Source organism: Mesoplodon mirus, assembly GCF_964341445.2.
Source record: "Mesoplodon mirus genome assembly, chromosome: 5".
NCBI classification, from domain to species: domain Eukaryota; kingdom Metazoa; phylum Chordata; class Mammalia; order Artiodactyla; family Ziphiidae; genus Mesoplodon; species Mesoplodon mirus.
In genome coordinates, this window is record NC_138980.1 from 89,536,874 (window position 1) to 89,562,195 (window position 25,322).

Below are 25,322 nucleotides of genomic sequence, written 5' to 3' on the forward strand. Positions count from 1 at the left end.
GTCTTATATAGCAGTATAATCCTGAGTAATCTGTAGTTTATAGGGTCTTAGAGGATGACCTTTTCAAAGGAAATTCTAACTAGGCTCTTCTTTTTTTTTTTTTTTTCGGTATGCGGGCCTCTCACTGTTGTGGCCTCTCCCGTTGCAGAGCACAGGCTCCGGATGCGCAGGCTCAGCGGCCATGGCTCACGGGCCCAGCCGCTCCGCGGCATATGGGATCCTCCCGGACCGGGGCACAAACCCGTATCCCCTGCATCGGCAGGCGGACTCTCAACCACTGCGCCACCAGGGAGGCCCCAAGGCTCTTCTTAATTACACGCATCGTCTGTCTCATTCAGCAAGACCACGGCTGAATTTTCCAGGTGCCAATGTTAAGCTAAAAGACATTGTTTTATTATTGGTTCTTGCTACCCAATTATATAATATGATATGTAAGACACTATGTGTTGTAAGCCTTGCCAGTTAAGCTCAATGCAAATGAACTAAGGTTCTCTCCAATTGCTTCCTGCCCTGACCACCTATCTGGAACTGTTCCTCTGCATTTGTCAATGCAATTTTGTTTCCAACTGCGATATCCCTACAAATGAAAATGATAATTATTATCTGATTAAGGGTAACCTAGTCAATATAGTTGTTGGAAAATGACACATATATAATCCTAATATTTTCAAATGGCTAAAATAAGATTGCCACAATAGAAGAGGAAAGAGCTCAGTTCTGAATAGTGCTCTGTATCCAAACAATTATCATTTGTATTCTCTATCCACCCATCCCTTCAGCCAATATTTATTTACCACCTATTATGTGCCAAATAATAGAGCAAAGGGAAGACAATTCTTTGTCTTGTAATGCGAGTTTTTTAAGGAGGAAATTATAATAAAAATAAGGATGCTTGACTTCTGTATATTTCAAACACCTAGCACAGTGCCTAGAAAACAGAGGTGCTCATTTATAGAATGCCACATTTTTGTCTTCCCAGAAATGATTGCTCCCTGCTTTCTACTGCCAGGCTGCTCCAGTTTCTTTTGCATCACCAGGATGTCTCTCAATAGCTGAGTAGCTTGGCTTCAGTTAGGGAACGCTTTCCTCAATCTCAGAGAAAATCCATCAGGTCAGTCAGTCAAATTGCTCTTTCATTTTTTCCCACAGCATCTTCTGAATTCTACTCAGTTGTTCCTGTCCAGTATCTCTTCATCTCCTACTGTACTGACTCATATCCTCTTCCACCCTACACCCATCCCAACAGGTGCCAGTCAGCCATCACCAGACACACTATTTTATTTCTGGTCACCACCATCTTTTATCTTGGGTACTATAATTGTCTTTCAATTGGTCGCCTTGTTTCAATATTTTCACCTTTCTAACCCAGTCTTTATATGGTAGCCAGAATGCTCTTTTGACAATACAACTTTAATTAGCTTCTTTCATGCTTAAAATTTTTCAACGGTTCTGCATTGCCCTGGGAAAAAGTCCAAACCTGTTCACATGACCTTCCAGAAGTTTTGTAATACATTCACTAACCACTTTTCATCCTCATCTTTCTTTTGTTATCCTGGTCCCTTGAGCAAAGTTTTTGCTTAAATATTTCAGCTGTAAATTCCAGATGAAAAAGAAACAATTGAATGTTTGTACCTGAGCAGAAGTATTAGAAAGGGAGCAGCACCCCCTAGCGGTCAGTATGGTGTTGGTGGGGCGTTGAGGGTGAGAAGTGAATCTGAAAACCTCAGAGTGTGTTAGAGGGCTGCTTGCCCATTTACAAGTGGAGCTTCTTCCTCCATTGCTTCCTGCATTTTGGAGAATGCAGAACTGATGTTCCCAAGGAAGGTGGTGTATTTGTTACTGTCTTCAACTTCAATTTTTTAAAGTACAAAAACATTTTTCAAATGCATATTTAAAATATCGCCCCATAACATGCGCATAACCTGAAATCCTAACTCTACAATGTTGAGAAATTACTTTGGAGAGGGAAAAACATGGTCTGACTACAGCTTTCTGGTGAGCTGACAAGATAGTGGAGTGGATTCCTGGCTTCCAAAGATTCCGTGTTTTCCATTCAGCCATTGGTGAGAGACTCAGTGGCTTCTTAATCTGTTCTTTCCTTGAGACACAAATATGATTTACATGATTAGCCAACAGGATTGATTTCCTTGTGGTTTTGTTCTTTATTCACTATCAAGTAGGCAGTTAATCTCAGCAAGATTCTGAAGAGGTGATATCAATTTTTAAATTTCAAATTTATTGCCTCCTGTGGAAAAATTGTATGCCTTAATAGTACTCACAGATTTGGGTATTCACAAGAGTCTGAATAAGTACCCTTCCTGCTTATCTCTGTGTCTATCTCTTCAAATAGATTAAGGAACTGTGAAGAATAATGAATTAATGTGCCCATTTGACTTTCTCTTAAATATCAGAGATACCAGCTAAGTCTTTACTAGGGAGCAATCTATGGGCAAAAATACAGGCATCCCTCACTTTCTGAATTCTCACCATCTGAAGATTGCAAACAATTTTCCTCCAAATTCACTCTAAATCAAAACCCACTGTAATAAATCTACATGCATCTGCCAGCCAAAATATGTATGTTAGGTATGCATCTGGAGCAGATGCAGAGTGAACTGTAGCCCTAGCTCAGACCTTTTCCAGATAGGATGGATCCTTGCTGTCCCTGTTTACATGGGTTGTACATTGTAGATATCATCTTCACATTATTAAGGGCTATGATTTGAATGTTTGTGTACGCCCCCAAAATTCATATGCTGAAATCCTAACCTCCAGAAGTGATGATACTAGGAGGTGGGGGAGTGATTAGGTCATGAGGTTGGAGCCCTCATGAATGGGATTAGTGCTCTTACAAAAGAGACTCCACAGATCTCCCTAGGTCCTTCCATCTTGTGAGGACACAGTGAGAAGATGCTGGCTATGAGCCAGGGAGAGCTTCACTAGAGGGCAACCATGCTGACACCTTGATCTTGGACTTCCCAGCCTCCAGAACTATGACAAACAAAGTTCTGTTGTTTATAAGCTACCCAGTCTGTAGCAGTGTACCCAAATGCACTGAGACATTAAGTAAAAATGTCTTCCAGGAAATCAACCCTGCCAATTAGTTGCTAACTATCAACATTTTGGGGAAGTGATCAACTGAAAGCAAAAAAAATCACAGATGCTGCTAATCAAATGTATTTATTGCTAAGTATATGCCTTTATATAACTCTAACCTTATATTTATATGGCTATAGTTACATAGGGACAATGTTGAAGAACTTAAAGGAAACTTGTTCAACTTAAGGCTCACTGTCAGTCAGAAAAAGAGAAAGGGGAAGAAGAGCAACTCTGAATACTCTGTGCCCGATGTTTAAAAGATATTTTAGCTCACGCACAGGAAATGATTGGTGTTATAAATAACTGGGATTATAGCATGAGCAGAAGTATTACATTCAGAAATGCATTCCCACGCACAATCTTATTATTGGGAGCCACATAACTGCAAGATAAGGGAATCTTATCCATTTTGGGGAGCTGTTTTATTGTCCTATTTTAGTTTTTGTCCTTTTGATTCAGGTGAGGATTTTCAATTGAGAATCCTTGGTATTGAGTCTCGGTTGCCAAGTTGAGAAGACTGTCTAACTATATCTTGAATTTAGACCTGGACACACCTGTGGCATGTACTGCATTAGTTTACTCCTTCACTAGCTCACTCTCTCTCAACTTTCACCCATCACCAAACCTCTACCAAGATCACAGTCCCCCTTCCCTCCCATCACTGAAGCTCACTTGGGCAATTGGAAAGGAACTATTTTTTAAATTGCCTCATTTTATAAAAATTTTAGTTTCCAAGATATAGTATGTATTTTTAACATAGTTCGTCCTTGTTTGTTCACATTACAGTGCATGTTCATTGCAATGTAGAAGGAAGACACAACTTAAATCTGATACTGTATACTATCTTTGAGAGCTGCATACAAACATACCATTGATAAGCCCATCAAGTGTTGAATAATGGGATGATTAGTTTTTTATTTTTAAAATTTTTTTCTATTGAAGTACAGTTGATTTACAATGTGTTAATTTCTGCTGTACAGCAAAGTAATTCAATTATACACAAGTATACTTTCTTTAAAAAATTCTTTTCCATTATGGTTTATCACAGAATATTGAATATAATTCCCTGTGCTATACAGTAGGACCTTGTTGTTTATACATTCTTTTTTTTTTTTTTTTTTTTGTGGTACGCGGGCCTCTCACTGTTGTGGCCTCTCCTGTTGCGGAGCACAGGCTCCGGACGCGCAGGCTCAGCGGCCATGGCTCACGGGCCCAGCCGCTCCACGGCATGTGGGATCTTCCCAGACCGGGGCACGAACCCGCGTCCCCTGCATCTGCAGTCGGACTCTCAACCACTGCACCACCAGGGAAACCCTATACATTCTATATATAATAGTTTGCATCTACTAATCCCAAACTCCCAGTCCATCCTTTCCCCACCCCTTTCCCCCTTGGCAACCACAAGTGTGTTCTTTATGTCTGTGAGACTGTTTCTGTTTTGTAGATAAGTGCATTTGTGTCATGTTTCAGATTCCACATATAAGTGATAGGATGATCAGTATTTTAAATGCTTATCTCATGTAGATATAATAAATGGAATGTTATGTAAGTTAAAGAGTGTAGTTAGTGATATTTAGGAAAATTAGTTGGATTTTTTGTATGAATGTGGAATGCATGACTATTTTTCCCATTTAAAATACTAGAATATCACAAAGCACCGAGCTGATCTCCCTGTATAAAAAAGAAAAAAGAAAAAATAAAAAATAAAATACTAGAATAGGGGCTTCCCTGGTGGTGCAGTGGTTAAGAATCCACTTGCCAGTGCAGGGGACACGGGTTTGAGCCGTGGTCCGGGAAGATCCCACATGCCGCGGAGCAACTAAGCCTATGCGCCGCAATAACTGAGCCTGCGCGCCACAACTACTGAGCCCGTGAGTCACAACTACTGAAGCCTGTGTGCCTAGAGCCCGTGCTCTGCAACAAGAGAAGCCACCACAATGAGAAGCCCGCGCACTGCAACAAAGAGTAGCCCCCACTCCCACAACTAGAGAAAGCCCGCGCACAGCAACGAAGACCCAACACAGCCAAAAATGAATAAAATAAAAATTTTAAAATAATAATAAAATAAAATACTAGAATATAGACTACCTCTAAAAATACTAGAATTAGAGGCTAACTCTAGTGCCTAAGTTTCTATCCAAGATGTTTTCAGGAATATTTCAGATTCAGATAAAGAGGAATGCAGGCTGTAGGGAGAATCATGAGGATACTGACATTTTTGGTCCCTGCTCCCTTATGTCAGGGGCTGCCTAAACCGCCATCTTCATCTCTACGAGGCCAAATGCTTAATCCTAGAGCTTCCCTGATCTGTATCTGACGCTAACGCCAAGGAGGTCACAGCAATGTCCCTTCCCTCTGCCTAAACCTTGTCATTTGAAACTTTGATTTTAGATTTATGTTATTTCTAATCTAATTACTTAATCTGATCTAATACTTTAACATACAGAAATAAGAGGAGCCCCCCATCTATAGGAGTAATAAGAAAAATGAAGGGTTTTTTTAATAGTAACCTTTTGAAGGAGAATTATATAGAGAATGTCTACTGCATTTCATGCACTGTTATGGATATTATCTCATCTCATTCAGTCCTCTCAGCCACCTACAAAATAGGTATAATTACCTCCTTTTTATGGATGAAGAAATTAGGTATCAGAAAGAGTAGGTCATTTCCCCAAGCTTACACTACATTATACTTCCTACGTTATGTAGGCTCAAAGACTATGTTTGAGTCAAAATTTGCATTGCTGTGTTATCACCGTAAGCTAAACAAATCATGGTTAATTTTTTTTAATAATATTTTGTAGTCCCTAGTAAGGAGGTATACCTGACATAAAGATGATATTAATTTGTGTATTTTATGAAGCTTTTTCACGTATATACTCTTTCTGATTCTTAGATTAATCCTGAGAAGTGAAAAGATAAACTAAAAATCTGGAACACAATTAAATTTCTACTTTCTAGAAGTAGAAATTATGAAATTTCTACTATGAAATTTCATAGTAGATGAAATTTACTGGGGTTATAAAACTTCCAAGGACAAGAATATAGATTTCTTCATTTTCTGTCTTTATCCAGTGGAGTAGATTGATTGCAAAAATCAACAAAATTCTTCTCTCATACCTACCTCCCCCAACACTTTTGCAAAATGCATATGGTGGATTTGTATTCAATTAGCTGAAGTAGAACTAGTCTTTCCTAGAATTCCATTCCCTACATAGTTGAGGTTAGTGAACCACAAGAGACATTCTGAAAGACAGAAGGGATGAAGCAGCCACGATATCCCTTTTTACGCCTGAATCTTCTCTGATTCTGAGCCAGGTGCGTAAAGAACACCAGCTTTTCCTGCAGATCCCCCATCACTGAAATCGGACGCTTGGAGAGAGTGAGAAAGTGATGTAGGTTGTGGCCCATCCTCACAGGCCCAGTTTCTTTTTGCACTTCATATCCATCTTTCCTTTTTGACTGCTTTATCTACAGACTTCAGGCTCCAGAACCAGACAAAGAAGCCGCAGCCTCCCATAGACTGTTTAACCCGCTCCCACAATTAATAAAGTCAAATTCCTAGAGTCAACTCCTTATCTAATATGTCTACACACATATATTTACATTTATAGAAATATTAAATATATTTATATTCAATATCAAATATATATACATATATAAATATATATATACACACACACACACACACACACTCATTTATATATTTGTTATTGTCGTTTTTTCTGCTAGTGGTCCTGCTTCTTTTAATGGAGCCCTGACTGACACAATGTCTTTGCAGTTCCTCCCTGTCCCTTGAATCTGGGTTGGCCTTGTGATTGGCTTTGGTTAATAGAATGAAGCAAAAGTGACAGGACCCATTTCTGAGCCTAGGCCCCTAGAAGCCTTGCACATTCTCTCGGAACTCTGTAACTGCCACGTGCACCGTCCAGGGCTAGCCTGCTGGAGTATGAGAGACTACTACACAGAGGGGAGCCCAGTTGTCCTAGCCAAGGCCATTCTAGACCAACCTATAACCAGCTACCCCACCCAAATAAGAGCAAACCCAACCAAGATAAGCACAGCTGCCTACCCAACCCCCAGCTGACCAGAGACAATGCTTGAGCCCACCTGAGAGCAGACCCATCAGCTGACCTACAGTCTCTCGAGCAGTAATAAATACATATTGTTTAAGCCACACTTTCTGAGGTGTTTTTTACCACAATAATGGCTAACTGATGCATCCAGCATATTAAGTTTTCCTTCTTTTATTGTGAAATATAACACACATGCAGAAAAGCATATAAAAATAAATAAGTTTAACAAGTAATTATAAAGTGAAAATATATGTAACCACCCCCTAGGCTATGAAAATGATCATTGCCAACACCAAAGAAGTTGCCCCATTCTCCACCCAGTGTTGCTTCTCACCTATCACCCTATCCTTCCCCACTATCCTGACTTCTGAGATAATCATTCCCTTGCTTCTTTGGATAGTTTCACTGTGTATTAGGGGAAACAGTATCATTTAGTTTTGCCTGATGTCAGCCTTTATGTTCTATATGATTTCTTTTTTTTGCCTAGTTTCTTTTTCATTGTGTTTATAAGATTCCCCCATGTTGTCCTGTGTAGCTATAATCTGTTCATTTTCATTGCTATGTAATGTCGCATTTCAGACTGCACTCAAATTTATGGATATTTGTGCTGTTTCCAGTTTGGGACTATTATTAGACTTTGACTTTAAGTATTCTTGCATATGCATCATGGTATACCTGTGCATAAGTGGTTCTCAAATTTTTGATTCCAGAATCTTAAAAATCATATAAAATAAAATAAATTAATAAAAATTATTTAATGAAAAATTTATAGAGATTTGAGAGAAAATATTTACTGAATAATTTATTTAAAATAACAACAATATATACACAATGGAATATTAGCCATAAAAAAGAAATTGTGCCATTTGCAACAATATGGATGGACCTAGAGGGTAGTCATCTAAATGAAATAAGTCAGAGAAACACAAGTACTATATGATCTCACTTATATGTGGAATCTAAAAACAAAACAAAGGAACAAATGAAACAGAAACAGACATAGATACAAAATACAAACTGGTGGTTGCCAGAGGGGAGGTAGGTGGCTGTTGGATGAAATAGGTGAAGGGGATTAAGAAACACAAACTTCCAGTTATAAAATAAATGAGTCATTGGGATGTAATAAACAGCATAGGGAGTATAGTCAATAATACTGTAACAATTTTGTATGGTGACAAATGGTTACTGGATGTGTGGTGATCATTTTGCAATGTACTTGATTGTCAGAGTATTATATTGCACACCTGAAACTGACATAATTTGTACATCAAGTATACTTCAATTAAAAATAAACAAATAAAATAACAATAATAAACCCATTACGTGTTATATTCATTTCCTGAGACTGCCATAACAAACTGCCACTAATGTGGTGTTTTAAAACAACAGAAAAGTATTCTCTCACAGTTGAGGAGGCCAGAAGTCTGAAATTAAAGTATTTCCAGGGCAGTTCCTTCTGGAGGGCTCTGAGGGAGAATCTGTTCCATGCCTTTCTCCTATCTGCTGGTGGCTGTGGGCAATCCTTGGCATTCCTTGGCTTTTAGATGCATCACTCCAATCTTTTTGTTTTCACGTGGCATTCTCCCTGTGTGTCTGTGTTTGTGTGTCTCAGTTCTCCCTCTCCTTTCTCTTATAAGGACACCAGTCACTGGATTTAGGGTCCACTCTAAATCCAAGATGATTGCATCTTGATATGCTTAACTTAATTATATTTCAAAAACCCTATTTCCAAGTAAGGTCGAATTCACAGGGTCTGGAAGTTAGGATTTGGACATATGTTTTTTTGGGGTACACAATTTCACCTACTACCTATGTTAACATAGATAACACATTTTAACATGAAAAAGAGAAATATTGTCCAAATGAAAATTTAGTGATAAGGGTCACATTGCTTTACATTTGTGTGAATTTCTTTAATATCTAGATTCATACAAGAAGCTGGGTGCTCATCTGCTTTTACATTCGATATGTTGTATGTTGTTTTGGTTGAGATGTATGATGGAAATCCAGCCTCCCGTAGATAATCTCAGATCCTCTGAAGGGGTTTCAAAGTCTCCCAAAGGTCTTTGGAGCACACTTTGAGAACCACTGCTGCAAAGTACATACTTTAAAGTATATGCAAAGTGGAATTTCTAGGCCATATATGTATCTTCCACTTTATTAGATAATGCCACATTGTTTTCCAAAGCCGTTGGGCCAATTTACATTTCCACCAGCGATGTATGAGGGATCTGGTTGTCCTATTTGCTTGCCAACATCTGGTATTGTTGTATTTTTAAAAATTTGTCTATCTGCCTCTCTGGTGGTGTGTACTGTATTGCATTATGGTCTTAATCTTATTCATTCATTCATTCTTTGTTTGTTTGTATTGCCACTTGATGCATGAAGAAATGGAGGTTTAAAAGAGCAATGTTTCTTGCCAAGGGTCAAGAGTTAGAAAATAGAACCCAAGCTTTCTATTTTGAAATTCAGTCTTCTTTCCACTCACAGACACAAAAAAAACCCAACTTCTTTTTCTGGCCTAGCGTTACCGAAAGTGGGGTTCAGCTGCTTGCCACTCGAAAGCCAATAGTCGAGAGGCAAGATTGGTTGGACAGGAAAGTTCGCTTTATTTCAGAGGCCGGCAACCTCTGAAGGTCAACTCTCCACTGACAATCAATCAGTGGGCAAGACCTTTTAAAGGGGAGTTTCAGGTGTGTATAGGTGGAGGGAGGGGGCTACATGCAGAAACAGCACAGTCACCTCTGACAGTTGTCCTGCAATTAGTCATGCATTGGTCTGACCAGTGTCACCTCGATTGTTTTAAGTACAGTTAGTCTTCAGTTCCCATTTCTTTGAGGCCAGTTTGTTCCCATTTCTTTGAGGCCAGTTTGTTCCCATTTCTTTGAGGCCAGTTCTCGGAATTGTGGTAGCTTATGTCATGGCTACAGTCTGGTCATCATGTAGTTAATTTCTTCCACCTGGTGGGGATTTCATTATCTACAAGACAGCTGCTCAAAGGATATGACTCAGAATATTATCTATAGCCCTTGAGAAGGAACTAAATGTCCTTGACATTGTTTAATGACTATGGCTGTTTTGTCTTGTTTGGTGGTTTTCTTTTGCTTCTGCAGTTTTTCACTTCTTGATTAAATGTATTCTTTGACTAAAGTTTTTCTACAGACAAAAGGCAGGCTGAGGACATGGCACTGTTGGGGCGGTTAGGGCATGGGGTTGTCTGTCCTGGGAAGGCCCCATAGGGTCCTGCTCTGCTTCCTTGGTCTCAGGAAGGTGCAATCTCCCCCAAATCTCATCTCCTGGGGGCTCCTTTCCCCCTGCAGAGGCTTTGGGCACCTGAGGCCATTAAAGGTCCTTCATCACCCCCCTCATCAAACACCTCCACCTCCCCACCCGGCCTTCCCACCACCCTCTGGCTTCCCTGCCTGGCTCCTACGTACATGCTTACTGTATGATGCTTCCTGTATGACAACCACTCTTCTAGGGCTTTTTTCAAATAGTGAAGCCTTGTAGTATCCCTCTGGGTTACGTACTATTATTTTTCTCATTTTTCAGATTCAAAGATTGAAGCAGAGAGGTTAAGCAGCTGGTCTAAGGTCACACAGCCAGTAACCAGCAGAGTAGGGATTAGAACTCCTGCAGTCTGGTGGTCACAGAATTCGCGCTCCTAGCAAAGCTGCTTCCCCCCAAACATTATTTACAAGAAAATTCTCTGCAAATTGCAAAGCGCTCTACCACCCGTGATTAGCCCTCTAGAGCAGTATTGGCTCTTCATCACTCCCTCTGAGCCTCCCCAGCGTCTAGCTCTCGCAGAAACACTCACGGGCTAGCAGCTCCTACCACAGGCCACACCCCTTCTCCTGGCCCCGCCCCGCCACGTTCACCATGCTGGCCACGCCTCTCGGCCCAGGCGCTGTCGGAGGCCTAGCTGACGCCTTGCGAGCTTCCACGTACACACTCCAACGTCTCTCCCCGCGGCCTGGGGAGAGCACATCCGGGTCGCTGGAGCAGGTGCCTCAGGCCCCGCCTCTTTCCCCAGTCTCTTGTCCCAGCTTCCGGCTATCTCGAGTCTTTTCCGCTTGTTTTCTGCCGTCTTTATCTGCGCTCCCCAGCTCGTTCTGGCGTCTAGGCCCTGGTCACTCAGCACCCCTACCCCGTGACCAGCGGACTGGCTGCGCATCTCGAATCTCTCGGGGCTCGGAGCAGCTCTGCGGTGCGTCTTCGCGGTGCCGTTTGGGGTGAGGCCTGCCGCGCGCCGTGAGTCCGTGCAGACCTGACCCCGCGTCTCCCCGCAGCTCGGTTGAGGCCGCCGCCGCCGCTTCGGGATGCCCCGGCTGGGGTCCGCGCAGCGCTGGGCTGCCGCCGCGGGCCGTTGGGGCTGTAGGCTGCTCGCGCTGCTGCTGTTGCTGGTGCCGGGGCCCTGCGGCGCCTCTGAGATCACGTTCGAGCTGCCCGACAATGCCAAGCAGTGTTTCTACGAGGACATCACGCAGGGCACCAAGTGCACTCTCGAGTTCCAGGTACTACGGGCTCAGGCGGTCGCGGGCCCCAGCTCGCGGTTCCAGGGTCGAGGCTGTTTTCTCATTCTTTGGCCGATTCAGGAATCACATCTAGGTAGCTGATGCAGGCCATTTGGCTTTCCTGTCCGAAACCTTGCGCATTAGACATTTAAGACCAGATGTTAAGGTATATAAATGCCAGAAATGCTTCCTGTGGCTGTGATTGTTCCGTCTTTTCTCTAATGGCCTTCATTTTGAACTTTCTTCTTTAAGAGTTTCCTTTAAAAAAGAAATGTATTCCTGTTCATAGTGCCCAACGTCAGTCCGCCGCTGTCTAATCCGCACCTCCACTTTAATCAGATTTCAAGTGCTGCCGATATCTAACTCCATTGCTTTTCAGTTTTTCCATTGATACTAGGATTATTGGTTAATGTGGTCCCTGTCGTTGGAAGAGATGACCATCTGCCAAAGGATTTGTAGAAGGAATTGCTGTGATAAATGAGAGGCCCCTTTTCATTTGGGGGATTATATAAAAAAGTGCCTATTTAACAGAACGTAGTTTCTTAAATTGGTTAGAACAGTCTTTACTGTTTCTTTTTTTGTTGGTAGACTTAACGTGTTTGAACAGCTGTTGAGTACTAGGTGCTGGTGAGAGAGAAGTGAACAAAATAGCTAGGATCGCTACCATCACCCTTGAGTCCTTACCCATCCTACGGTTCTTTTCTTAATTAGTACCTGTTCATTCATCAGAATTGTGCTTTAAGAGCAGAGAATAGGTGATATACGGTCTGGTCATTGGAATCTGTGAAGGCTTCCTTTAGGAAGTGATTTGATGCTGAACTGTAAAAGATGAGTTGTAAATGCTTTGGTGAGGGTGAAGAGGGAATGGCCTTTGCAAGGTCACTGTAGTAACAGTGACTGGGAGTTTGAAGAACACAGAGAGGTCCACTATAGCTGGGAATAAGGAGCCAGAAGAAGGGAGGTCAGCAGGGGCCAGACCATGTAGTGCCCAGCTGGCCGGGTAAAGGATTTTAGTTTTTCCTAAGAGTATGAGAAGCCATCATAGGGTTGTAAGCAGTGCAGTGACAAGTTCTAAGTATTCTTGGTAGCTGTACGGATATTAACTTGTGCAGGTAGAGAAGGTATTATGGAGTGTTGCCAAGTAGATGTGTAGAAAACTGATTAGGAGGCTATTGTAGTGGTCCAGGCTGAGACTAGGGTGGTAGCACTGGGGAAGGAGAAAAGTGAAAGGATGGGAGATACTTTTTAGGTAAAAGCAACAGAACTTGGTGATGATTTGGCTACAGTGAGTGAGGGAGGGAGGCCAAGGATGACTCTTAGGCTTGCTTAACTTCATGGGTTAGGACCAGGAGACAGAAAAGATGATAGCAATAATTGTAATATAAAGTGTCAGTGAAAATTTTGTTTGAATTTAACAAACATTTCTTGACTTCTACGTGCAGATGCTGTGCTTGTTGGTGAGAGTACTACTATACTACTCTTGCGGGCTAAAAAATAAGTGTTTATTATGTGGCAGACAGTATAGCAGGCATTTCAGGTGTATTACTTAATTCTCAGGACAACTCGATATGAGATGGGTTTATTAGAGAGTTTTTATTATTTTTTTACTGATGAAGAAACTGAGGCTTCGGTAAGTTGAGACCCAAGGTTACAAAATGTAACAGGTAGCAGAATCACTATGAAGTTCCAGGTTAAGTTCTTTTTTTTTTTTTTTAACATCTTTATTGGAGTATAATTGCTTTACAATGGTGTGTTAGTTTCTGCTATATAACAAAGTGAATCAGCTATACGTATACATATATCCTCATATCTCTTCCCTCTTGCGTCTCCCTCCCTCCCAGGTTAAGCTCTTAACCACTTAATTTTACTACCTCCCAAAGACAAATAAGGCTGAACTTGACCTCAGGGACCTTACATAGACACATAGTCATGTAATGTTAAATGCAGTAATGAAAGTACACACTAGGTATAGTGCTGGCTGACGACGGAGGATCATCAGGGGAAATTTAGCTGAGGGTCTGATGTATGAGCTGAGTCTAGAGGGATAAATAGAAGTTACTCTACAGGGTGGCAGAGGGGGGAGGGACTTCCTCAGCAGATATGTTATGTTTATGAGACTTAATTGCAGCAAGCCTGAAAATTAACCTGAGTCGGCACTGAAAATACTGAATCATAGTGTTGCTTTGTAACTGTGGGTCTGAGGGCTTTAGCGGGGAGGTTTGTGCCAGTTTGTCAGCATTGTTCATTGATGACAGTGAGATTGATGATTTGTACCTGGTCTCAGTGAGACCCCCCAGGGAGTCTGCTACTGAGAATAGTTACACGACAAAAGTATGCTTATGTGAAAAGCAAAATATAAAAAGACCCAGTCAAGACTCTACTTTGGGCTCACTGGTTCCAAGGTGTTGCGTGCACACTTGGGTGGTTCCTGACCTGAGAGGGTACATTTCTGGCCACATCCCTCACAGAGGGAGAACAAAGGAGCCCATATCTGGTCTCTTCTGTCCTCTTGCTGTGAGACGGCTTTCGGCAGCGATGTTTTATACTGTGCCCTCTCCCTCTCATACACTGTGGATTTATGAGCACAGTCGTTTTGGGTCCTGTGATTCTTCTTCAGCAAACACACCCCATGCAATTTGTCACTATTAGTGCAGATGTAGAGCAGGGACGTGTTCAGAGAATTTCTGGCATTCTGGTATGTTTGGAACACAGTGAGAAGGGGTGTAAAAGATGCTGAGACTTCCTTGAGGAGGTACAGGGGTGTGGTTTGCTGTTGTTAACAGGTTTGGATTTTTCTGGAGGCCACAGGAATTATCAAAAGGTTTTGAGACCTGTGGGGAGGGAGGTGTTACTGTCATCTAGTGGTTAGAGACGAGATGCTGCTAAATATGCTACAGTGCTCAGGGCAACACAGCCCCCTGAAGGAAAGACTTACCCAGCCCCAGATAATCTAATAACTGAGGTTAAGAAACCCTGGATTAGAGGCAGGACAGATTGGATTATGGGAAGACCTTGTAGGAAGTTGAGCCAGTAGTCCCATCTGGATTGTGGATTGGGAATGGAAGAGGTGGGGTGAACTTGAGAGAGGCAATAATATCGAGAGGTTTCTGTGACTAACTGGACAGACAGGTAGACACATAATTTGAGATGATCCCCAGTTTCTTTCTTACGTGACCAGATAGGTTTTAAGGGCGATTTTTATCTGAAGTAAGATGATTTGTTTTAAAGTTTGATAGAAGAAAAGTGGCGTGATGATCAGTTCTGGTTCTATATTTTTGTTTGTATGTTTTGATTATTCAAAGTACTATGGTTAAGTATGATTAATTGGGTATATAAAATGAAGTCATTATTTCACCTAGAAGAAAGGTTGTCGACTTTTGGTGGGGAGGGGTAAATGCCCAATTGATAAGACACTGTTTTTATGTCAAACGTTACATCTGTATGTTAATATTTGCGTATTTTACGGTTTCCTAAGTGCCTAGTTATATTTCCTTTCATTATCAAAATGATCTTTTGACATAGTTCAGTTATTTATCTATCTCTTTAGTGACAAAAGGTCATATAAATAATCAATCTTCTCTGAAGTCCAAAGTTTGATCCCTGTGTTCCACAAATGTAGAATGTCAATATTATGCTAACCCAGAGGGTTCAAGCTTGAAAATATATCTCGTGGTGGTTGGGAACCCCCAAACCCAATGTCTCTTCCTCATTACCTCAAGTGGATACAGGCACCCTATGTTTCTTCTCCTGTCTCCTCTCCCTCTTTTTCCCAGTCAGTGTTTTCTCATATAAGGAGTTTTTTCTCCTCTTTAATCCTTTTCCTTCTTCCTCTCTTATGCTTGCCAAGTAACCTCAGGGAAAACGTCTCCCTCTTTTCTTCATTTGTATAACTCAAATGGCTCGAATTGTAACTGATTAAGCATAAGCTTTTGAAAATAGCTCCAAAATCCTCTTCAGAAGCTTTTCACCTACCCCTGGCTTTCCTTTCATATGCTTTCCCTTAAACACAGACTGTGCAGAGGAACAAAACATTTATTTGCTTTCGTGTTGTTCGTTTTGGTTTTGCTTTAATCACAGGGGTTAAAACAATGTAGTTTAATCATTTATGTTTCTCTTGGAAACAAGTTTGTAAATAATGATACACTCTTGGAACAGGCCACAAGTCTATTCTGCTCAAAATGTAATTCAAAACAAAGTATGTATCAAATTCCATATAACTGACCTATAAAAGAACTTAAGAAACACAGTCTGTTTGTAATTTGGCAGTAAAATGAGTTTAAGTTCTATAAAAGAAGTGTGCGTGGGGTGTTAGGCTAAGGACTGACCTACTTAAGTGCTTCACTGTACTATCTAAGAGTGCTTGGATGATGCTAATAGGAAACTAGATGAAAAAATTTTCGGAAGGAAAATATTACATGGTAGTAAGCTTAAGGGTCAAGAGTATGAATTTGGCATTCAACCTCTTACTAGGTGAAAAATCTTGGGTAGCTTACTTATTTTAACTCAGTTTCTCAGTTTGTCAAATTGAGGGAAAAATACTGTCTTGTAGGGTTGTTGGGAGAATTAAGTGATGTAAGAGGCCTCTAGTAACTAGAACAGTTGTCTGGCTTGTTGGTTAGTTCCCTCTCTCTTGTCATGAGGAAATTTGTTCAGTTTCTGTAAAGCTTTAGTTGAACTGAAATCTGCCTCCCAAGTTCCATCCACTGGTAGAAATCAAGAAATGGGGCTTCCCTGGTGGCGCAGTGGTTGAGAGTCCGCCTGCCGGTGCAGGGGACACGGGTACGTGCCCCGGTCAGATCCCACATGCCGCGGAGCGGCTTGGCCTGTGAGCCATGGCCACTGAGCCTGCGCGTCCGGAGCCTGTGCTCCACAACAGGAGAGGCATGCGTACCGCAAAGAAAAAAAAAAAAAGAAATGTAAAATTGCCTGTGATGGTAAAAAAAACCTTATAGCCATTTTAACAGGAAACCTGGTTGACTTCTCAAACTTGTTAGTTGCAGTGATCTCTTCATTTTTTGTTTGTTTTTTTCTCTTTTGTAGGTGATTACTGGTGGTCACTATGATGTAGATTGTCGATTAGAAGATCCTGATGGTAATGTGTTATACAAAGAGATGAAGAAGCAGTATGATAGTTTTACCTTCACAGCCTCCAAAAATGGGACATACAAATTTTGCTTCAGCAATGAATTTTCTACTTTCACACATAAAACCGTGTATTTTGATTTTCAAGTTGGAGAAGACCCACCTTTGTTTCCTAGTGAGAACCGAGTCAGTGCTCTTACCCAGGTAATAAAAAGTCAGTAACACAACATTGATATGTTTAAAGGGAAAAAAAGCATAATTTAATATCCATTAACTCATTGATGGAACACAGAATTTTGTGACTTTAACACAACCTTTAAGAAGTATCTTAACTCTTACAGTAGATTAGGCATTTCACAGAGAACTTCAGACTTTTTTAGTGAAGAACAGTGTTAAAGGATTTTATGAAAAGAAAATAGACATTAAAATAGGGGGGTCACTTAGGTAGAAACATCAATGGCAAAGGAAGCTTAAGAGTCTAAACAGTACTCCAGCATTATGAAGCATTTTCTATAATTCATGGAGGAATGTTGCTACCATAACTTAGCAGGTTGGTATAACTGGAAGCAAAAATGATGCCTTAATTAATATATATATACTTTTATACCAGTATTAAGTGTTACTCAAACTGCTGTTACAGTAACTTTTGCTGTAACTGAAGGTAAAGTAGTAAAGATTAATAGTAAGTCATCTAACAGAAATAGTTAAGGTAACTAAATTGGGTTTTATTTTGAAGAATAGCTTAATGAGGGAAAGATAGCAAAAGAAATTTAGAGTCAGTGAACAAATACTGCTCAGGTGATGAGAAGGGCTGTTTTATTTCTAGTTCAGATACATTGTGAGCTTAGAGTATGTCTAAAAGATAGTTTGGTATTCAAAGGAATTATTTATCACTTTCTTGTTAAAACCTTAAATTGGATTTCATTGTTTCCAGGTTCCAGGTAGTCTCTTGGCCAAACTCATGTAGTGATAGAGGCAGATTTTAAGAATGTGTAAGAGCCTTAATTCATAAACCTATTGTAAGCATTAATAAGATGTGTTCAAATGTTCTTATTTTTAGAAATGTTCTCTTTATTTTAGCATCATGTGTGAACAGCACTTTGTAAAAAAGATTTTTCTTTGGGGCCATTGTTTATAACTTAACCTTCATAAATTTTAATTTGTAAAATAAGATAGTTTGCTTTAAAAACCTAAGCAGGGCCTTCCCTGGTGGTCCAGTGGGTAAGACTCCACGCTCCCAATGCAGAGGGCCCGGATTCAATCCCTGGTCAGGGAACTAGATCCCGTATGCGTGCCACAACTAAGAGTTTGCATGCTGCAACTGAGGAGCCCTCATGCCACAACTTAGAAGCCCACACGCCATGTCACAACTAAGAAGTCCGCATGCCGCAACTAAAAAAGATCCCACATGCCGCAACTAAAAAAGATCCCACATGTCGCAACGAGGATCACACGTGCCACAACTGAGACCTGGTGTAGCCAAGATAGATAGGTAGATAAAAACCTACATAGATAAACGCTTTTAGGACCGCTTAACCTCCTTTATTTGTATCACATTTTATTCTATTCTTTTTTTTAATTGTGTTAATTTCTGCTGTACAACGGAGTGAATCAGCTGTATGTGTGTGTATATCTATATCTATATATATCTATCTATATATATATCTGCTCCTCTTGGACCTCCCTCCCATACCTCTCATCCCTTCCAGGTCATCACAGAACACCAAGCTGAACTCCCTGTGCTATACCACAGGTTCCCACTAGCTATCTGTTTTACACATGGTAGTGTATTTATGTCGAACCTAATCTCCCAGTTCTTCCCCCCTAACCCCCACAGCCGTGTCCACATGTCTGTTCTCTACGTCTGCATCTCTATTCCTGCCCTAGAAATAGGTTCATCTGTACCATTTTTCTAGATTCCACATATATGCGTGGAATATATCGATTAATATGTGATATTTATTTTTCTCTTTCTGACTGACTTCACTCTGTATGACAGACTCCAGGGCCATCCACATCTACAGATGGTCCAATTTCATTCCTTTTTATGGCCGAGTAATATTCCGTTATGTATATGTACCACATCTTTTTATCCATTCATCTCGTCAGTGGACATTTAGGTTGTTTCCATGACCTGGCTGTTGTAAATAGTGCTGCAGTGAACATTGGAGTACATGTGTGTCTTTTTGAGTTATGGTTTTCCCAGGGTATATGCCCAGGGTATATGCTGGGTCATATGATAGTTCTATTTTTAGCTTTATAAGGAACCTCCATACTGTTCTGCATAGTGGCTGTATCAGTTTACATTCCCACCAGCAGTGTAAGAGGGTTCCCTTTTCTCCACACCCTCTCCAGCATTTATTGTCTGTAGATTTTTTGATGATGCCCATTCTGACCAGTGTGAGGTGATACCTCATTGTAGTTTTGATTTGCATTTCTCTAATGATTAGTGATGTTGAGCATCCTTTCATGTGCTTGTTAGCCATTTGTATATCTTCTTTGGCGAAATGTCTGTTTAGGTCTTCTGCCCATTTTTGGATTGGGTTGTTTGTTTTTTGATATTGAGCTGCATGAGCTGCTTGTATATTTTGGAGATTAATCCTTTGTCAGTTGCTTCGTTGGCAAATATATTTTCCCATTCTGAGGGTTGTCTTTTCATCTTGTTTATGGTTTCCTTTGCTGTGCAAAAGCTTTTCAGTTTCATTAGGTCCCATTTGTTTATTTTTGGTTTCATTTCCATTTCTCTAGATGATGGGTCAAAAAGGATGTTGCTGTGATTTACGTCATAGAGTGTTCTGCCTATGTTTTCCTCTAAGAGTTTTATATATAAGTGTCTGGCCTTACGTTTAGCTCTTTAATCAACTTTGAGTTTATTTTTGTGTTTGGTGTTAGGAAGTGTTCTAATTTCATTCTTTTACACGTAGCTGTCCAGTTTTCCCAGCACCACTTATTGAATAGGCTGTCTTTTCTCCATTGTATATCCTTGCCTCCTTTATCAAAGATAAAGTAACCATATGTGCATGGGTTTATCTCTGGGATTTCTATCCTGTTCCGTTGATCTATATTTCTGTTTTTGTGCCAGTACCATACTGTCTTGATTACTGTAGCTTTATAGTATAGTTTGAAGTCAGGGAGCCTGATTCCTCCAGCTCCATTTTTCTTTCTCAAGATTGCTTTGGCTATCCAGGGTCTTCTGTGTTTCCATACAAATTGTGAATTTTTTTGTTCTAGTTCTATGAAAAATGCCATTGGTAGTTTGATAGGGATTGCATTGAATCTGTAGATTGCTTTAGATAATATAGTCATTTTCACAGCATTGATTCTTCCAATCCAAGAACATGGTATATCTCTCCACCTGTTTGTATTGTCTTTAATTTCTTTCATCAGTGTCTTATAGTTTTCTGCATACAGGTCGTCTCCTTAGGTAGGTTTATTCCTAGGTATTTTATTCTTTTTGTTGCAATGGTAAATGGGAGTGTTTCCTTAATTTCTCTTTCAGATTTTTCATCATTAGTGTATAGGAATGCAAGAGATTTTTGTGCATTAATTTTGTATCTTGCTACTTTACCAAATTCATTGATTAGCTCTAGTAGTTTTCTGGTAGCATCTTTAGGATTCTCTGTGTATAGTATCATGTCATCTGCAAACAGTGACAGTTTCACTTCTTCTTTTTTGATTTGGATTCCTTTTATTTCTTTTTCTTCTCTGATTGCTGTGGCTAAAACTTCCAAAACTCTATTGAATAATGGTGGTGAGATTGGGCAACCTTGTCTTGTTCCTGATCTTAGAGGAAATGGTTTCAGTTTTTTAACATTGAGAACGATGTTGGCTGTGGGTTTGTCATACATGGCCTTTATTATGTTGAGGTAGGTTCCCTCTATGCCCACTTTTTGGAGACTGTATCATAAATGGGTGCTGAATTTTGTCGAAAACTTTTTGTGCATCTATTGAGATTATCATATGGTTTTTATTCTTCAGTTTGTTAATATGGTGTATCACATTGATTGATTTGTGTATACTGAAGAATCCTTGTGTTTCTGGGATAAATCCCACTTGATCATTTTGTATGATCCTTCTAATGTGCTGTTGGATTCTGTTTGCTACTATTTTGTTGAGGATTTTTGCATCTATGTTCGTCAGTGATATTGGTCTGTAGTTTTCTTTCTTTGTGACATCTTTTTCTGGTTTTGGTATCAGGGTGATGGTGGCCTCGTAGAATGAGTTTGGGAGTGTTCCTCCCTCTGCTGTATTTTGGAAGAGTTTTAGAAGGATAGGTATTAGCTTTTCTCTAAATGTTTGATAGAATTCACCTGTGAAGCCATCTGGTCCTGGGCTTTTGTTTGTTGGAAGATTTTTAATCACAGTTTCAATTTTAGTGCTTGTGATTGGTCTGTTCATATTTTCTATTTCTTCCTGGTTCAGTCTTCGAAGGTTGTATTTTTCTAAGAATTTTTCCATTTCTTCCAGGTTGTCCATTTTATTGGCATATAGTTGCTTGTAGTAGTCTCTCATGATCCTTTGTGTTTCTGCAGAGTCAGTTGTTACTTCTCCTTTTTTCATTTCTCATTCTGTTGATTTGAGCCTTCTCCCTTTTTTTCTTGATGAGTCTGGCTAATGGTTTGTCAATTTTGTTTATCTTCTCAAAGAACCAGCTTTTACTTTCATTTATCTTTGCTCTTGTTTCCTTCATTTCTTTTTCATTTATTTCTGATCTTTATGATTCCTTCTGCTAACCCTGGGGGTTTTTTGTTCTTCTTTCTCTAACTGCTTTAGGTGTAAGGTTGGGTTGTTTCCTTGAGTTGTTTCTTGTTTCTTGAGGTAGGATTGTATTGCTATAAACTTCCCTCTTAGAACTGTTTTTGCTGCATCCCATAGGTTTTGTGTCATCATGTTTTCATTGTCATTTGTTTCTAGGTATTTTTTGATTTCCTCTTTGATTTCTTCAGTGATCTCTTGGTTATTTAGTAGTGTATTGTTTAGCCTTCATGTGTTTGTACTTTTTACAGTTTTTGTCCTGTAACTGATATGTAGTCTCATAGCGTTGTGGTCGGAAAAGATACTTGATACGATTTCAGTTTTCTTAAATTTACCAAAACCTGATTTGTGACCCAAAATATGATCTATCCTGGAGAATTGTTCCATGAGCACTTAGAAGAAAGTATATTCTGTCATTTTTGAATGGAATGTCCTATAAATGTCAATTTTGTCCATCTGGTCTAATGTTTCATTTAAAGCTGTGTGTCCTTGTTTATTTTCATTTTGGATGATCTGTCCATTGGTGAAAGTGGGGTGTAAAGTCCCCTAATATTATTGTAGTAGTTCCAATAATTTGTAGTTACTGTCGATTTGTAGTTACTGTCAATTTCCCCTTTTATGGCTGTTAGCATTTGCCTTATGTATTGAGGTGCTCCTATGTTGGGTGCATAAATGTTTACAGTTGTTATATCTTCTTCTTGGATTGATCCCTTGATCATTACGTAGTCTCCTTCTTTGTCTCTTGTAATAGTCTTTATTTTAAAGTCTATTTTGTCTGATATGAGAATTGCTAGTTCACCTTTCTTTTGATTTCCATTTGCATGGAATATCTTTTTCCATCCCCTCACTTTCAGTCTGTATGTGTCCCTAGGTCTGAAGTGGGTCTCTTGTAGACAGCATATATACGGGTTTTGTTTTTGTGTCCATTCAGCCAGTTCTGTGTCTTTTGGTTGGGGCATTTAATCCATTTACATTTAAGGTAATTATCGATATGTATGTTCCTATTGTCATTTTCTTGATTGTTTTGGGTTTGTTTTTGTAGGTCTTTTCCTTCTCTTTTGTTTCCTGCCTAGAGAACTTCCTTTAGCATTTGTTGTAAAGCTGGTTTGGTGGTGCTGAATTCTCTTAACTTCTGCTTGTCTATAAAGGTTTTAATTTCTCTGTCGAATCTGAATGAGATCCTTGCTGGGTAGAGTAATCTTGGTTGTAGGTTTTTCCCTTTCATCACTTTAAATATGTCCTGCCACTCCCTTCTGGCTTGCAGAGTTTGTGCTGAAAGATCAGCTTTTAATCTTATGGGGATTCCCTGTATGTTATTTGTTGCTTTTCCCTTGCTGCTTTTAATAATTTTTCTTTGTTTTTAATTTTCATTAGTTGGATTAATATATGTCTTGGCATGTTTCTCCTTGGATTTATCCTGTATGGGACTCTCTGCACCTCCTGGACTTGTTTGACTCTTTCCTTTCCAATGTTAGGGAAGTTTTTGACTGTAATCCCTTCAAATATTTTCTCAGACTCTTTCTTTTTCTCTTCTCCTTCTGGGACCCCTATAATTCGAATGTTGGTGCATTTAATGTTATCCCAGACGTCTCTGAGACTGTCCTCAATTCTTTTCATTCTTTTTTCTTTATTCTGCTCTGCGGCAGTTACTTCCACTCTTTTATCTTCCAGGTCACTTATCCGTCCTTCTGCCTCAGTTATTCTGCTATTGATTCCTTAAAGAATATTTTTAATTGCATTTATTGTGTTCTTCATAATTGTTTGCTTGCTTTTTAGTTGTTCTAGGTCCTCATTAAACATTTCTTGTATTTTCTTCATTCTATTTCCAAGATAGTGGATCATCTTTACTATCATTACTCTGAATTGTTTTTCAGGTTGACTGCCTGTTTCCTCTTCACTTGTTTGGTCTGGTGGGTTTTTACCTTGCTCCTTCATCTCCTGCATATTTCTCTGTCTTCTCATTTTGTTTAACTTACTGTGTTTGGGGTCTCCTTTTCACAGGCTGCAGGTCCGTAGTTCCCATTATTTTTGGTGTCTTCCCACAGCGGGTGAGATTCGTTCAGTGGCTTGTGTAGCCTTCCTGGTGGAGGGGAGTGGTGTGTGTGCTCTGGTGGGTGGGGCTGGATCTTTTGGTGGGCAGGGCTGTGTCCAGTGGTATGTTTTGGCGTGTCTGTGAACTTAGTATGACTTTAGGCAGCTTCTCTGCTAATGGGTGGCATTGTGTTCCTGTCTTGCTAGTTGTTTGGCATGGGGTGTCCAGCACTGGAGCTTCCTGGCCGTTGGGTGGAGCTGGCTCTTAGTGTTGAGACAGACATCTCTGGGAGAGCTCTCGCCGATTGGTATTACATGGGGCTAGGAGGTCTCTAGTGGTCCAGTGTCCTGGACTTGTCTCTCCCACCTCGGGGGCTCAGGCCTGACACCCGGCCAGAGCACCAAGACCCTGGCAGCCACACAGCTCGGAAGAAAAGGAAGAGAGAAAAACCTAACAGGTAGAACCTCAAACCAGATGGTAAAAGCAAACCTAAATAGACAAAGTCACACAAAGAAGCATACACATACACCCTCACAAAAAGAGAAACCAAGGAATAAAAATAAAATTAAATTTAAAAAATTAATAAAAATAAATAAAAGAGAGCAACCAAACCAATAAACAGATCCAGCAGTGATAACAAGCACTAAAACTAAGATAAAGATAAAACCAAAAACAAATCAGACACAGAAAGCAAACCCCAAGTCTACAGTTGCTCCCAAAGTCCACCGCCTCAATTTTGAGAACAGTCATTGTCTATTCAGGTATTCCACAGATGCAGCGTACATCAAGTTGATTGTGGCGATTTAATCCGCTATTCCTGAGGCTGCACAGAGAAATTTCCCTTTCTCTTCTTTGTTCGCACAGCTCCTGGGGTTCAGCTTTGGTTTTGGCCCCGCCTCTGTGTGTAGGTTGCCCTCCGGTGTCTGTTCCCGCCCAGACAGGACGGGGTTAAAGCAGCAGCTGATTAGGGCTGTCTTGCTCACTCACGCTGGGGAGAGGGAGGGGTATGGTAGTCATAATTGGTTTGCAGGGCAATCCTGCAGCTGCAGAGGCCAGTGTAACATTGCAGCTGCCTGAGGCAGGCCGTGTGTTCTCCCAGGGAAGTTGTCCCTGGATCACAGGACTCTGGCAGTGGCAGGCTGCACAGCCTCCCAAGAGGGGAGGTGTGGATAGTGACCTGTGCTTGCACACAGGCTTCTTGGTGGCTGCAGCAGCACCCTTAGCGTCTCATGCCCATCTCTGGGGTCCACGCTGATAGCCACGGCTCACACCAGTCTCTGAAGCTCGTTTAGGCGGCACTCTGAATCCCCTCTCCTCGCACACCTCGAAACAATGGTCTCTTGCCTCTCTGGCAGGTCCAGACCTTTTCCCGGACTCCCTCCCGGCTAGCTGTGGTGCACTAGCCCCCTTCAGGCTGTGTTCACGCAGCCAACCCCAGTCCTCTCCCTGAGATCTGACCTCCGAAGCCTGAGCCTCAGCTCCCAGCCCCCACCTGCCCCAGTGCCCTTTGCACCCCTGTTGCTGCGCTCTTCTCCGTGGCTCCGAAGCTTCCCCCTGCGCTGTCCCCACCAGTGAAGGGGCTTCCTAGTGTGTGGAAACTTTTCCTCCTTCATAGCTCCTTCCCAGAGGTGCAGGTCCCATCCCTATTCTTTTGTCTCTGTTTTTTTTTTTTTTCTTTTGCCCTACCCAGGTATGTGGGGGGTTTCTTGTCTTTTGGGAAGTCTGAGGTCTTCTGCAGGCATTCAGTAGGTGTTCTGTAGG

General features: G+C 40.8%; 1 protein-coding gene across 3 annotated transcripts in view; it reads left to right on the top strand.

Annotated features, from left to right (window-relative positions):
* Positions 1–25,322, top strand: part of LOC309804517 (transmembrane emp24 domain-containing protein 7) — a 142,234-nt gene that overhangs the window by 109,487 nt on the left and 7,425 nt on the right. Inside the window, exons 1-3 of one of the 3 annotated variants that reach the window (XM_082621889.1) lie at positions 11,162–11,385; positions 11,468–11,692; positions 16,733–16,978. In XM_082621889.1, coding sequence (XP_082478015.1) covers positions 11,498–11,692; positions 16,733–16,978 — 441 coding nt within the window. In that variant the 5' untranslated portion in view covers positions 11,162–11,385; positions 11,468–11,497. Of the gene's footprint in view, positions 1–11,161; positions 11,693–16,732; positions 16,979–25,322 lie in introns of those variants that run through there. The other 2 variants (XM_082621888.1, XM_082621890.1) reach the window with 2 other exon arrangements.